The sequence below is a fragment of the Vicia villosa genome, linkage group LG7, assembly GCF_029867415.1.
Source record: "Vicia villosa cultivar HV-30 ecotype Madison, WI linkage group LG7, Vvil1.0, whole genome shotgun sequence".
Taxonomy (NCBI): Eukaryota; Viridiplantae; Streptophyta; class Magnoliopsida; order Fabales; family Fabaceae; genus Vicia; species Vicia villosa.
In genome coordinates this window covers 77,554,135-77,566,696 of record NC_081186.1, presented here as the reverse complement: position 1 = coordinate 77,566,696, position 12,562 = coordinate 77,554,135, and the positions used below count along the sequence as shown (strand labels likewise).

The following is a 12,562-nucleotide window of genomic DNA, read 5'->3' as shown; positions in this document are numbered from 1 at the left end:
ATCCATCAAATACTACTGGTAAACTGAAAAAAGAGTCCAAATCATATTGCCTGATTCAAGTTTCTGAATATTAACATTTGTACAAACTGAAAATGGTTTATGTAGGAAAAACAAAATGAAATGATGTAAGGCAAATAGCAGTACAAAACAGAAGCATCATAAATCAAGATTATGCAACATCACCTCAGCACCATGGAGTTCTAGCTAGCTAGTATCTCCTTAGGGCTTTTCATTAGTGAGCACAAAGAGACCTCAGCCATGGTATGACAACAAGAAATGCATAAGCAAGTTACAACAACGATGAGAAACTTTATCTTACAGTCAACTCTAAATCTACTATGATGCTCGGTTCATATGCTTACATCAGAACAACAATAATAAGGCATTTCAGATAAGTTTTTATACCTTCTTCTGGTGTGTGTTGTTTCCGAATGCTTCTTCTTCTAGCTCTATGTGTTTGGTCAAGTGCAGGGGTTTAGGCTCAATCAAAAAAGAGTTTCAGTGTGAAACTCTATTGATTCATTGAGAGTAGAGAGCCTTTGGTGAGGTGAGTGAAGAGTTTTCTGAGTCTTTTTTTTTTTTGGCTGCCCCTCTGAATCCCCTCAATGAAACAGTATATATGTATATATAGTACATTAGGTCTGGGATTGATTTTAGGGTTGGATAGAAATTGTTTAGGTTTGGAAACAAATCTGGAAAAATGCAGCATTTTCTCAAACTGCAGTGCTTTTGATTTTTGCCATTTTCATGCTATTTCCTGATTCTTCCCATGTGATATGTTTTGTCCTTCAAGAATTTGAATTTCTTTTGCCCATACAGGGTGCAGCGTGGCATCTCAGCAGCTCATTCTTGTTGTTTTTTTTTGGACATCAAAGTCTTGGGTGAGCCATAAGTTTTGGGCTTTGCAGATTTTTATCTTGCTTGAACAACATAAATGGGCCTGTATAATGACTTTTTACTCTTTTTTGACTCAAGGTTGTTTCATGGAAGGTGATGGAAGTGATTGAAGCTTGACCAAAACTTGATGCTCAAGAATTCTTGAAGACCTTTGTTGCGAAAGCATACATTTGTCATGTAATTTTTGGAATGGCATAATGGAATTTTGTAACTCAAGCATAGGTCTTAGAACTTGGAACTTGTATTTTAAATAAGCCTTTTTTGTAAACTAACACTTGAATAAAAATTTCCATTTTGGATAACTTGAATGAGAATTGATTTTTGTATTATCATGATACCTTTGTAATTCTTTATCCTTTGTAATTCTTGAATCAAGCATTTGCAAATTTGACATTTATTCTTGTATTCTCAATGCGAAGAAACACAAACTCACTCAAGACCAACGATTATGACCAAAATGATTATTGAATTGATAATTGGATCACCATATCGATGAAATAGAAAACCCTAATTTATTTCCACTAGAGCCGACCTTTGAATCACGCTTAATTAATATACCCAGCTTAAACCATGCAAAAACCCTGATTTTGTACAAAATGTCAATTATTTGAACTCATATCTTAGGGAATGAATGAATGATATGCAAACGATCTAGTGGACCGAAATGTATGGTCAAAAATTGGGGTATGACAGATGCCCCTATTTAAGTGTCTTCAATCTAGAGATATGAAGATTGAAATCTTCGTCTCGACGTGATTGAAGGGACTTAAATACAAAAATACACAATTTTTGGCCTTAAGAACTGCAAATATGCATGTTGATATGATATGTATGAATGCAAATGAGGGAAATTATTGGTACAAGGTGTCACAAGAGATAAACTACCACTAGAGAAACAAAGTAAAGACAAATGAATTTCACAAGGGAATATCGACAAAGCAACCCAACTAGGGAAGGGATTACAACAAAGGGATATCCAAGTCCGCCAGGAAATGGAATCTAACTCTACTGGAGAAGAGATTACAAATCTGCAAGGGAAAATACCCCACTGGTAGAGAAACAAAAGATGCACCGACTTTTACTCAAGGTGGAGAAACAAAAGAATCACCGACGTTTACTGAAGGTGAACTACCAACTTTTACTGAAGGTAGAGAAATGAAAGATACACCGACGTTTACTGAAGGTGAACTACCAACTTTTACTGAAGGTAGAGGAATGAAAGATACACCGACGTTTACTGAAGGTGAACTACCGACTTTTACTGAAGGTAGAGAAACAAAAGAATCACCGACGTTTACTGAAGGTGAACTACCAACTTTTACTGAAGGTAGAGAAACAAAAGAATCACCGACGTTTACTGAAGGTGAACTACCGACTTTTACTGAAGGTAGAGAAATAAAAGATACACCGACGTTTACTGAAGGACCAACGTTTACTGAAGGTAGAGAAACAAAAGATACACCGACGTTTACTGAAGGTGAACTACCGACTTTTACTGAAGGTAGAGAAACAAAAGAATCACCGACGTTTACTGAAGGTGAACTACCAACTTTTACTGAAGGTAGAGAAACAAAAGAATCACCGACGTTTACTGAAGGTGAACTACCAACGTTTACTGAAGGTAGAGAAACAAAAGAACTACCAACGTTTACTGAAGGTAGAGAAATGAAAGATACACCGACGTTTACTGAAGGTGAACTACCAACGTTTACTGAAGGTAGAGAAATGAAAGATACACCGACGTTTACTGAAGGTGAACTACCAACGTTTACTGATGGTAGAGAAATAAAGGGTACACCAACGTTTATTGAAGGTGTAGGAATAATGTTATCAAAAGTGAAAAAGATACACTCTTGATCCAAGTTTCATTAATTTGAGAGGCCCGAGTGATTAGAGGCAAAAATCAATCCAGGAACAAACGGGAGAGAAATGATCAACCAAGACTCTTGCTGATGAGGAATAAGCTCATCTAAGGATTTATCCTATCCAAAATGGCAAGGAAAGCTAAAGCAAACACTCCCACGAGGGATAAACTCAGTGGGGGATTTAGAGAGGATACACACTTTTTTGCTTAGGGCTGACACTCTATTGGAAAGACGGAATATACTACTTGGTGATAAACACAACCAAAATGGATTTAGGATCATTAGGAAATGCAAATGTGCATGAAAGGTGTAAGTATGAATGTATGAATGCCATGCACATGCTGACAAAACGAAACAAAGATAGATATACTAGCACGACCAAAATTTCATAGCACACGTCAAGTACTCGGCAAGCCTTATTGGGGATGACAAAGATCACTGATGGAGCAAGATTTTGCTATAACATTTAAATCTCTTGGTGGGAAGGCAGCACACTTTGGGAGCAATGGGAACATAATCATAAACTCCGCCTCGAAAGAGTGGGGGTCATTCAAATTCCGTGTTCACTTGGGGAACCATAAACCACACATCCAAAGACCACCACATGCAAATATTCGTAAATCATGCAACAATGACAACCTCTCTTGAGCGACCGCTCAGCCATGTACTTGGATATTAAACCATTCTTGAAGTGATTTGTTGACATCCCCTTTTGTGTTCACAAACCCAAGGAAAAACCTCTTCATTATTATTTTGAAAAAAACAAGTTTATTATTAAAACATAAGTTTCAAATACATATCATCAAAAATAAACGAAATTTTGCATGAAATGGAAATAAATGGGAATAACAAACAATTGGGCAAAGGCTCAAATTTTATTTAATAGAATGGTAGTCCACAAAAGGCATGACTCCATAGATCGTTACAAAGCTTGGAAAATGGTATAAATTGGAAAAGACTACATTGAAATACAATGATCACTATTTCCCCTAACAACTTTGAATTCTATCCGTGCTCTCACTTTAGTCGAAATCGTATTTGATGAGGAATCCTTGGTCGCTTCCAAGTGATCGAATCTGGTTAAATGCAGTTACTTGCCGTAATCCTTAACTTTTGCGTAGACCGCCCTTTTAGGTTTTCAATCTACCAGGATGACTATTTTCTATTTTATGTCTCTAATTTTTGCCTGGACCACCCTTTCGGGTTTTCAGTCCACCGAGACGCTCATTTTTGCCTAAGTCGCCCTTTCAGGTTTTCGACTTAGCGAGCTGTTCTTTTATTTTTTAGGCGAAGTATTTCTTGACTGCATCAGCATTCATAGGTCGTGGGAGCTCCTCACCATCCATGGTTGCTAGGATCATGGCGCCTCCAGAGAAAGCCTTCTTAACAACATATGGACCTTCATAATTTGGCGCCCACTTGCCCCTAGGATCAGGTTGAAAGGACAAGACCTTCTTGAGTACAAGGTCACCTTCTCTAAACTCTCGAGGTTTGACCTTCTTGTCGAATGCCTTCTTTAATCTTCTCTGATATAGTTGACCATGACACAGAGCTGTCAATCTCTTTTCCTCAATTAGATTCAGCTGATCAAACCTGTTTTGACACCATTCAGCCTCAGTCAACTTGGCTTCCATCAAGACTCTCATTGACGGGATCTCTACTTCTACTGGGAGTACTGCTTCCATCCCATAGACCAAAGAGAAAGGAGTTGCCCCTGTTGAAGTTCGGACAGACGTACGGTATCCATGTAAGGCAAAAGGAAGCATCTCATGCCAATCCCTATATGTAACCACCATTTTTTGCAAGATCTTCTTAATATTTTTGTTAGCAGCTTCGACAGCACCATTCATCTTAGGTCTGTATGGAGAAGAGTTGTGATGCTCGATCTTGAAGCTTTCACAGAGTTCCCTCATCATATTATTGTTCAAGTTAGAGCCATTATCGGTGATGATCTTATTCGGAACACCATATCTGCAGATGATTTGGTTTTTGATGAACTTGACAACTACTTGTTTGGTCACATTGGCGTATGAGGCCGCTTCAACCCACTTGGTGAAGTAATCAATGGCGACCAATATAAATCGATGACCATTCGAAGCTTTGGGTTGAATCATGCCAATCATATCAATTCCCCACATAGAGAATGGCCATGGGGAAGAAATGATGTTGAGCAAAGTTGGGGGCACGTGTATCTTATCGGCATAAATTTGACATTTGTGGCACTTCTTCACAAACTGGAAACAATCAGACTCCATTGTCAACCAATAATAGCCTGCCCGAAGCATCTTCTTAGCCATGGAATGACCATTGGCATGAGTACCAAAAGAACCTTCGTGAACTTCTTTCATCAACATGTTTGCCTCGTGCTTATCCACGCATCTGAGCAAAACCATGTCATAATTCCTTTTGTACAAAACATCTCCGTTGAGGAAGAAATTGAATGCCAATCTTCTCAACGTCTTTTTGTCTTTACTTGACGCCTCAGGTGGGTATTCATGATTTTTGAGGAAACACTTTATATCATGATACCATGGTTTGTTATCTATTTCAATTTCCGTTGTGAAGACATGGGCAGGCCTATCGAGGCGTCTAATTGTAATGCGAGGCACTTCATTATGGGCGTTCACTTTGTACATGGAAGACAAGGTGGCCAGAGCATCTGCCATCTGGTTTTCGTCTCTAGGTATATGATGGAAAGTAACTTTGTCGAAGAACGGTAGCAAACGTCTAGCATAGTCTCTGTATGGGATCAACCCCGGATGACGAGTTTCCCATTCACCTTTGATCTGATTGATTACCAATGACGAATCTCCATACACGTCGAGAATTTTAATTCTCAAGTCAATAGCTTCCTCAAGACCCATGATACAAGCCTCATACTCTGCTATATTGTTCGTGCACTCAAAACAAATTCTAGCGGTAAATGGAACGTGAGAACCATGGGGAGTAATGATGACTGCCCCAACTCCATGGCCAAAAGAATTAGAAGCTCCATCAAATACCAAACCCCACCGGGATACAGGTTCAGGTCCCTCCTCAGGGCCTGGCTCTTCACAATCTTTCATCCTCAGATACATGACATCTTCATCGGGGAAATCAAATTTAACTGTTTGATAATCTTCAATAGGCTGGTGAGCCAAGTGATCCGCTAAAATGCTTCCCTTGATAGCTTTCTGCGCACGGTACTCTATGTCATATTCAGACAGTAACATCTGCCAGCGAGCAATCCTTCCTGTCAAAGCGGGCTTTTCAAAGATATACTTGATCGGATCCATTTTGGATATCAACCAAGTGGTATGATTCAGCATATATTGACGGAGACGTTTTGCTGCCCAAGCCAAAGCGCAACAGGTCTTCTCAAGTAACGTATAGCGGGATTCACAATCAGTAAACTTCTTGCTTAAATAATAGATGGCATGTTCTTTCCTTCCAGTATCATCTTGTTGTCCAAGGACACAACCCATAGACTCTTCCAAAACAGTTAGGTACATGATTAGGGGTCTACCCTCCACTGGTGGGATCAAGATAGGAGGTTCAAGTAAATACTCTTTGATACTGTCAAAAGCTTTCTGGCAATCATCATTCCATACAATGCTCTGATCTTTCCGAAGCAACTTGAAGATTGGCCTACATGCGGCAGTCATGTGAGATATAAACCTGGAGATGTAGTTCAAACGCCCAAGGAAACCTCTGACTTGTTTCTCAGTCCTCGGTGCGGGCATGTCACGGATAGCTCTAACTTTGTCCGGATCGACTTCAATGCCCTTCTGGCTGACAATGAAACCCAACAGCTTTCCAGATCTAACACCAAAAGTGCATTTGTTTGGGTTCAAGCGGAGCTTGTATTTTCTCAAACGCTCAAACAACTTCAATAAGTATACCACGTGATCTTCTTCGGTGTTAGACTTGGCAATCATATCATCAACATAAACTTCAATCTCTTTATGCATCATATCGTGGAAGAGGGTTGTCATGGCTCTTTGGTAAGTAGCACCAGCGTTCTTCAAACCGAAAGGCATCACTCTATAGCAGAACGTACCCCAAGGTGTAATAAATGCGGTCTTTTCCATGTCCTCAGGTGCCATTTTGATCTGGTTGTAACCAGAGAAACCGTCCATAAAGGAGAAAACATTGTACTTAGCCGTACTATCTACCAGTATATCAATGTGGGGTAAAGGGAAATCATCTTTAGGGCTGGCTTTGTTCAAATCTCGATAATCGACACACATTCGAACCTTGCCACCCTTCTTGGGAACAGGTACTATGTTGGCTAACCATTGAGGGTATTCTGATGTAACAAGAAAACCTGCATCAATCTGCTTTTGAACTTCCTCTTTGATCAGCACTGCCATGTTCGGGTGAGTTCTTCTCAATTTCTGTTTAACTGGTGGACACTCTGGTTTCAACGGCAAGCGATGTTCCACAATATCTGTGTCTAACCCTGGCATATCTTGATAAGACCAGGCGAAAACATCAGCGTACTCTCTCAACAACTCTATCAATCCTTTCTTGACGTCTTCAGCGAGCAGTGCCCCAATCTTAACTTCTTTCTTGTCTTTTTCAGAACCCAAATTAATCACTTCTATTGGTTCTTCGTGAGGTTGAATGGTCCTCTGTTCTTGTTCAAGCAAACGGGAGATCTCGTCAGGAATTTCTTCAATACCTTCTTCTTCAGCTTCGAACACAGGGAAATCAAAGTTGGGAGAGGGCATAGGGTCATAATTTTCAATGGGTTTATCATGGATTAATCTGCACATATGATTTATGCTTGATTTTAGAAACTGATGAATGCGAGAATTTTATGCAGATATTGAAAGTGATTATTTTCTCTCTTTTTTTCTTTTTTTTTTTTTCAGTTTTTTTAGGTTACCATTTTCCAGAAAAGCGAAAAGTAAAAATAAAATATAGGAAACAAAATAACATTTTTATTGATGATATCAAAAATTTGAAACAAAGCCCGACACACATTCTCTTTTGCCTTGGGCAGAGCAAAAGGAGTTATTTTAATGAAGCCCTAACATAGCATATTCTTCCGCCTTGGGCAGAGCGGAAGGGTTTTCAAAATAAACAACAACAAAAGGCATTACTTAGAAATGTGAACCACTGACGGGACATCAACAACACTCCAATTCTGGCAAGCTACTCCACGCACCACGAAGCTTGACGAATCCTCTTCAGAATCATTTTCAATAACAGCATCTACTTCAGGAGGTGTAGGGTGATCAAAACCTCCACTGTGAAATATCTCTTGCATCGGGCGGGTAACAGTGTCTTGCTTACTATATCTTGCAGATGTAGGAGAAAAACCAAGACCTTCACGAAACTTGTTATCGGGCGGACTCAAAACTTGACCCCAACCCACAGCGGAACCATCTTGAACCACTTGGCGTGCATCTTTCAAAGAAGAAATAGATGTCCCATTCTTTTCAACATCCTTGCCAACCACAGAAAGTGCTTGGAATTGAGTTCCAACGGCTTCACCAGCGTCAATGTAGGAAAATGACGAAAGATGACTGACCACTAATGCCTGCTCTCCATCCACTGTAACCAACTTTCCATTGCTTACGAACTTCAATTTCTGATGGAGTGTGGAGGTAACTGCCCCTGCCTCGTGGATCCATGGGCGACCCAATAGGCAGCTATACGCAGCATGGATGTCCATTACCTGGAATTTGATTTGAAAGGTATGCGGGCCGATCTTCATTGGAAGGTCCACTTCTCCAATAACACTCTTTCTTGACCCATCAAAAGCCTTGACAATAACCCCGCTATATCTCATTGGAGCACCTTGATACGAAAGTCTAGATAAAGTGGATTTGGGCATAACGTTCAAAGATGAACCAGTGTCTACCAATACATTAGATAAAGCATCTGACTTGCAATTCATTGAAATGTGCAACGCTAGGTTATGATTTCTGCCTTCTCTAGGAAGATCTTCATCACTGAAACTCAGGTTGTTGTAAGCAGTTATATTTCCCACAATCTCACCAAATTGGTCAGTCGTCACATCATGGTCGACGAAGGCTTGATCCAGAATCTTCATCAAGGCTTCCCTATGCACTGGGGAGCACGCCAACAAGGAAAGCACAGAAATCTTAGAAGGAGTTTGCAATAGTTGATCGACAACTTTGTACTCGCTCTTCTTGATCAACTTCAAAATCTCATCATCACTTGTACCAGCGTTTGTCCCACTAGATTGCCCTTCCACAAAGCTTGGTTCATAATCCACCATTGGATTTCTTACTGGCACTTGCTCACTAACTGGGATTTCGACTCTTTTCTGAGACGACGGTGCGAACACGCGTCCACTTCTGGTCACTCTGCTCATACCAGCAATATTATCAACAGAAGGCACATCGGGTATTGGAACTTCCCTTCCTTCTTCAAGCATAGTGGCGTTGTATTTGTAAGGTATCGCTTTGTCTGAAGTGTAAGGAACCGGACCAGATGGATAAATTACCAAAGGAGAAACAGCGGAATTCTGGCTATCGTAGATCATCTCCATAGGCTTGGGTATATTGAAATGAGGGGCCACAACATTGACATCATTATCCTCGTTTCTATCGTAAGTAATGGTTATGAGCCTTTGATCCAACAGCCTTTGCAAGTCTCTCCTCACAACGAGACATCCACGTGAATTTCTGGAACAAATTGTACATGCGGCGTGGTCATGTTGAAAATAAGCAAGTCTGCATAAACCAGCATGCATCCTAACCAATGATCCTCTAATATAGCGAATGTCGAAAACTTGGTATCTCCCAGGACATCCGTGTACCATATTCACAGAAGCTGCCCCATGTTGAGGCAAAGGATTAGCTTGAACATTTGGATTGACATCTTTGAAGGTCAGCATACCGCTCTTGACTAACTTCTGGACTTCCAACTTCAATGGGTAACATCTTTCCGTACTGTGACCAGGTGCACCTTGGTGAAAAGCACAAAAGTCATCGGCCTTGTACCACCATGGGATGTTTTCTGGGACAGGCGGAGGAGCCCTAGTCTGCACGAGATTCTTTTTTATGAGGGCAGGAAGCAACTCAGTATAAGTCATGGGTATCGGATCAAATTCTGTCTTTCTCTGCGCTCTATTTTGCTGATTATTATGTGGCGGACGAGTTTGTTGTTGAGGTTGTAGTTGCACATTTTGTTGAAGAAATTGGGGTTGATATGCTGAAACCGTTGGAGTTGTATTGGATACAGCCGCGACGTGTTGTGATCGATAGTTGTTCTTTCTTCCAGGCGCTCCATACGAAACAGCACTAACTTCTTGTTCTTTCTTCTTAAAAAAGCCTCCCCCAAACTTTTTGGCGCCACTAGAACTTCCCTCTTTAGCCAATCTTCCTTCACGGACACCTTCCTCAAGTCGCATTCCCATATTCACCATTTCAGTAAAGTCTGTCGGGGCACTTGCAACCATCCTCTCATAATAAAACGAGCTAAGAGTTTTCAGAAAAACCTTTGTCATTTCTTTTTCTTCCATGGGTGGAGAAATCTGGGCGGCGACTTCACGCCATCTTTGTGCATATTCTTTGAAGGATTCCCTCTCTTTCTGTGCCATGGCTCGGAGTTGGTCCCTATCGGGAGCCATGTCAACATTATACTTGTATTGTCGGATAAATGCTTCTACAAGGTCGTCAAAAGAACTAATATGGGAGCTATTCAATCCCATGTACCATCTTAAAGCAGCGCCAGTTAGACTATCTTGAAAATAGTGGATCAATAACTTATCATCATCGGTGTGAGTAGCCATCTTTCTGCAATACATGGTCAAATGGCTCTGAGGACATGAATTCCCTTTGTATTTTTCGAAATCAGGTACTTTGAATTTGGCCGGAACTATCACGTTCGGCACAAGGCACATGTCATAAGCATTCTTTCCAAATGAACTTTTCCCTTTGAGTGCCTTAATCTCTTTTCGTATCTCTTGGAACTGATCTTGGAAATCAATACGAACTTCGTTTCCTTCATTTGGGTCAACATGGTAAATGGCTTCCTCAGTTTGTGGCACGGTATGTACCAGAGTTGGGGTCGTAGTCATTACCGGGATAAATTTAGCAACTCCAGGGATAGGCGGAGTAAAGACCATCGTGGGAATGGCTTGAGTGGCTCCAGGAACAAAATGAGCCCCATTCATCGTAGCGGTAGTTTGCATAGTTCCACTAGCGTGTTGATATCCTTCGGGTATGAAGTTGTGAGACATGCCCCATGGGAAACCACTGGTCGTTTGATGGAATGAATGACCAGTGTTTTGAGCCATGGAGACGGTAGTAGTAAGAATTTCCGACATCGCAGCGGTTTGTTCCCCAGTCTGAGCTTGAGTACTCTGAGCAGCCATCAAAGTCTCTACCAAAGCAGTTAATCTTTCTACCCCTGCGCGGAGAGTAGTCACTTCATCGCGAAGTTCATGATTTTCTTGCTCAAGGTCTTCCATTCTGCGTCTGGCGTTGGCGCGAGTTAAGTACTGGTGTCGATGAAACAGCTTGGAGACTTGAATACTTCTTCTGGAGACGGTAAAAGGCGGAAATGAACTTTTATTTTCAAAAAAAAGAGAAATAAATGTATGAATGTGAATGCGTATGAATGGATGAGGATATAGAATGCGTTGATTATTTTATTTTCAGGGAATCGTATAAATTTGGAGAGTCGTTTTGGAGCATTTGAAAGCAAGTAAAGAAGCTTGAGAGTAAAAGTGAAACTACAAGTTCTCATTCATTCATTCATTTTGAAATAGAATACAATAATGACACCTCTTTTCTTTTTTTGTGTGTCAGTACAATAATGATTACAATATAGAAAATAAATAAAAGCAAATCACACTCCTTCCAATGCTCTTTTCCTTTTAAGCTCCTTCACCTCTCTTCTGAATCTCTCTAACATGTCTTCACAGAATCTAACAAAGTCACGGACCGGATAAGGGATATCATCATCCTCCACAAACTTCATAGCATCGTGTAATTTCACTGGCATCTCTCTGATTAGCCCATTGCAGAATTCTACTAGGTTGGAGAATTTTCTGAAGTATTCCTCATATCCTATTTTCAGACGGTCAATATCAGCCTCTTTGGTGTGTATGATGTGTTCCAAACGTTGGAATTCTCCTTCCCATTCCAAACTTTGTTTCTTCAAGTCTTCATAAACCTCTGTCCACTGTCGTTCTCGCTCTTGACTGTCATTTAAAGCAGCACGGAGTTCTCTCCACTCATCATAATTGCCAGGAATCGCCCTTAGAGCTTCTTCTTTGAGACGACTTTCTTGAACTAACTGTGCTTTGGTGTTTCTGAGGGAGGCTTCAAGGTCTAAAATCCTAGCCTCAAGCTTTTCTCTTTCTTCCTTTTTTTGTTTGGTAGCTAAGTTCCACCAATGCTCCCATCTACGTGCCACTTTCTTTGCCTCTACTAACTCTTCATTGCGATTAGCTAATTCACAACTAGCACTTTCCAATCCTCCACCTATTACCTGTCTTTTGTGTTTTTCAACATCGGCCCTCTTCTTTTCTTTCTCGAGTTGCTCTTCTTTCTGCTTGAGATCCCACTTCAAATTATCTCTTTCTTCAGTGACTCGATGGAGTGCTATCCTCATATCCTCTTTCTCTTTTTCTAACTCTAGATTGGCGGCCTTGAGTTTATTGGCTTCCTCCATGGTGATGTGAGTAGGTTCTGTTGCTTGCGGTGGCACAGGTATTTCAATGCTATAAGGGAGTTTGATCTCTTGAACTCTCTCCATTATCCATTTGTAATAGGGTTCTTCAACCATGAATGTTCTCTTCCCAAATTCTTTCCCTTTCCTATGAATTCGACTCC

At 40.6% G+C, this 12,562-nt stretch overlaps 2 protein-coding genes across 2 annotated transcripts; both read right to left on the bottom strand.

Annotated features, from left to right (window-relative positions):
* Window positions 1–12: 12 nt before the first annotated feature.
* LOC131619399 (uncharacterized) lies at window positions 13–7,114 on the bottom strand. Its single transcript, XM_058890499.1, has 4 exons — window positions 6,917–7,114; window positions 6,079–6,853; window positions 4,102–5,994; window positions 13–86 (listed from the first exon to the last, which is right to left on the bottom strand). The coding sequence occupies exons 1-4, from the start codon at window positions 7,112–7,114 to the stop codon at window positions 13–15; spliced, it is 2,940 nt and encodes a 979-aa protein (XP_058746482.1).
* A 731-nt stretch (window positions 7,115–7,845) lies between these two features.
* On the bottom strand, window positions 7,846–11,193 carry LOC131619398 (uncharacterized). Its single transcript, XM_058890498.1, has one exon. It carries the CDS (start codon window positions 11,191–11,193, stop codon window positions 7,846–7,848), a length of 3,348 nt encoding a protein of 1,115 aa, XP_058746481.1.
* Window positions 11,194–12,562: the final 1,369 nt, after the last annotated feature.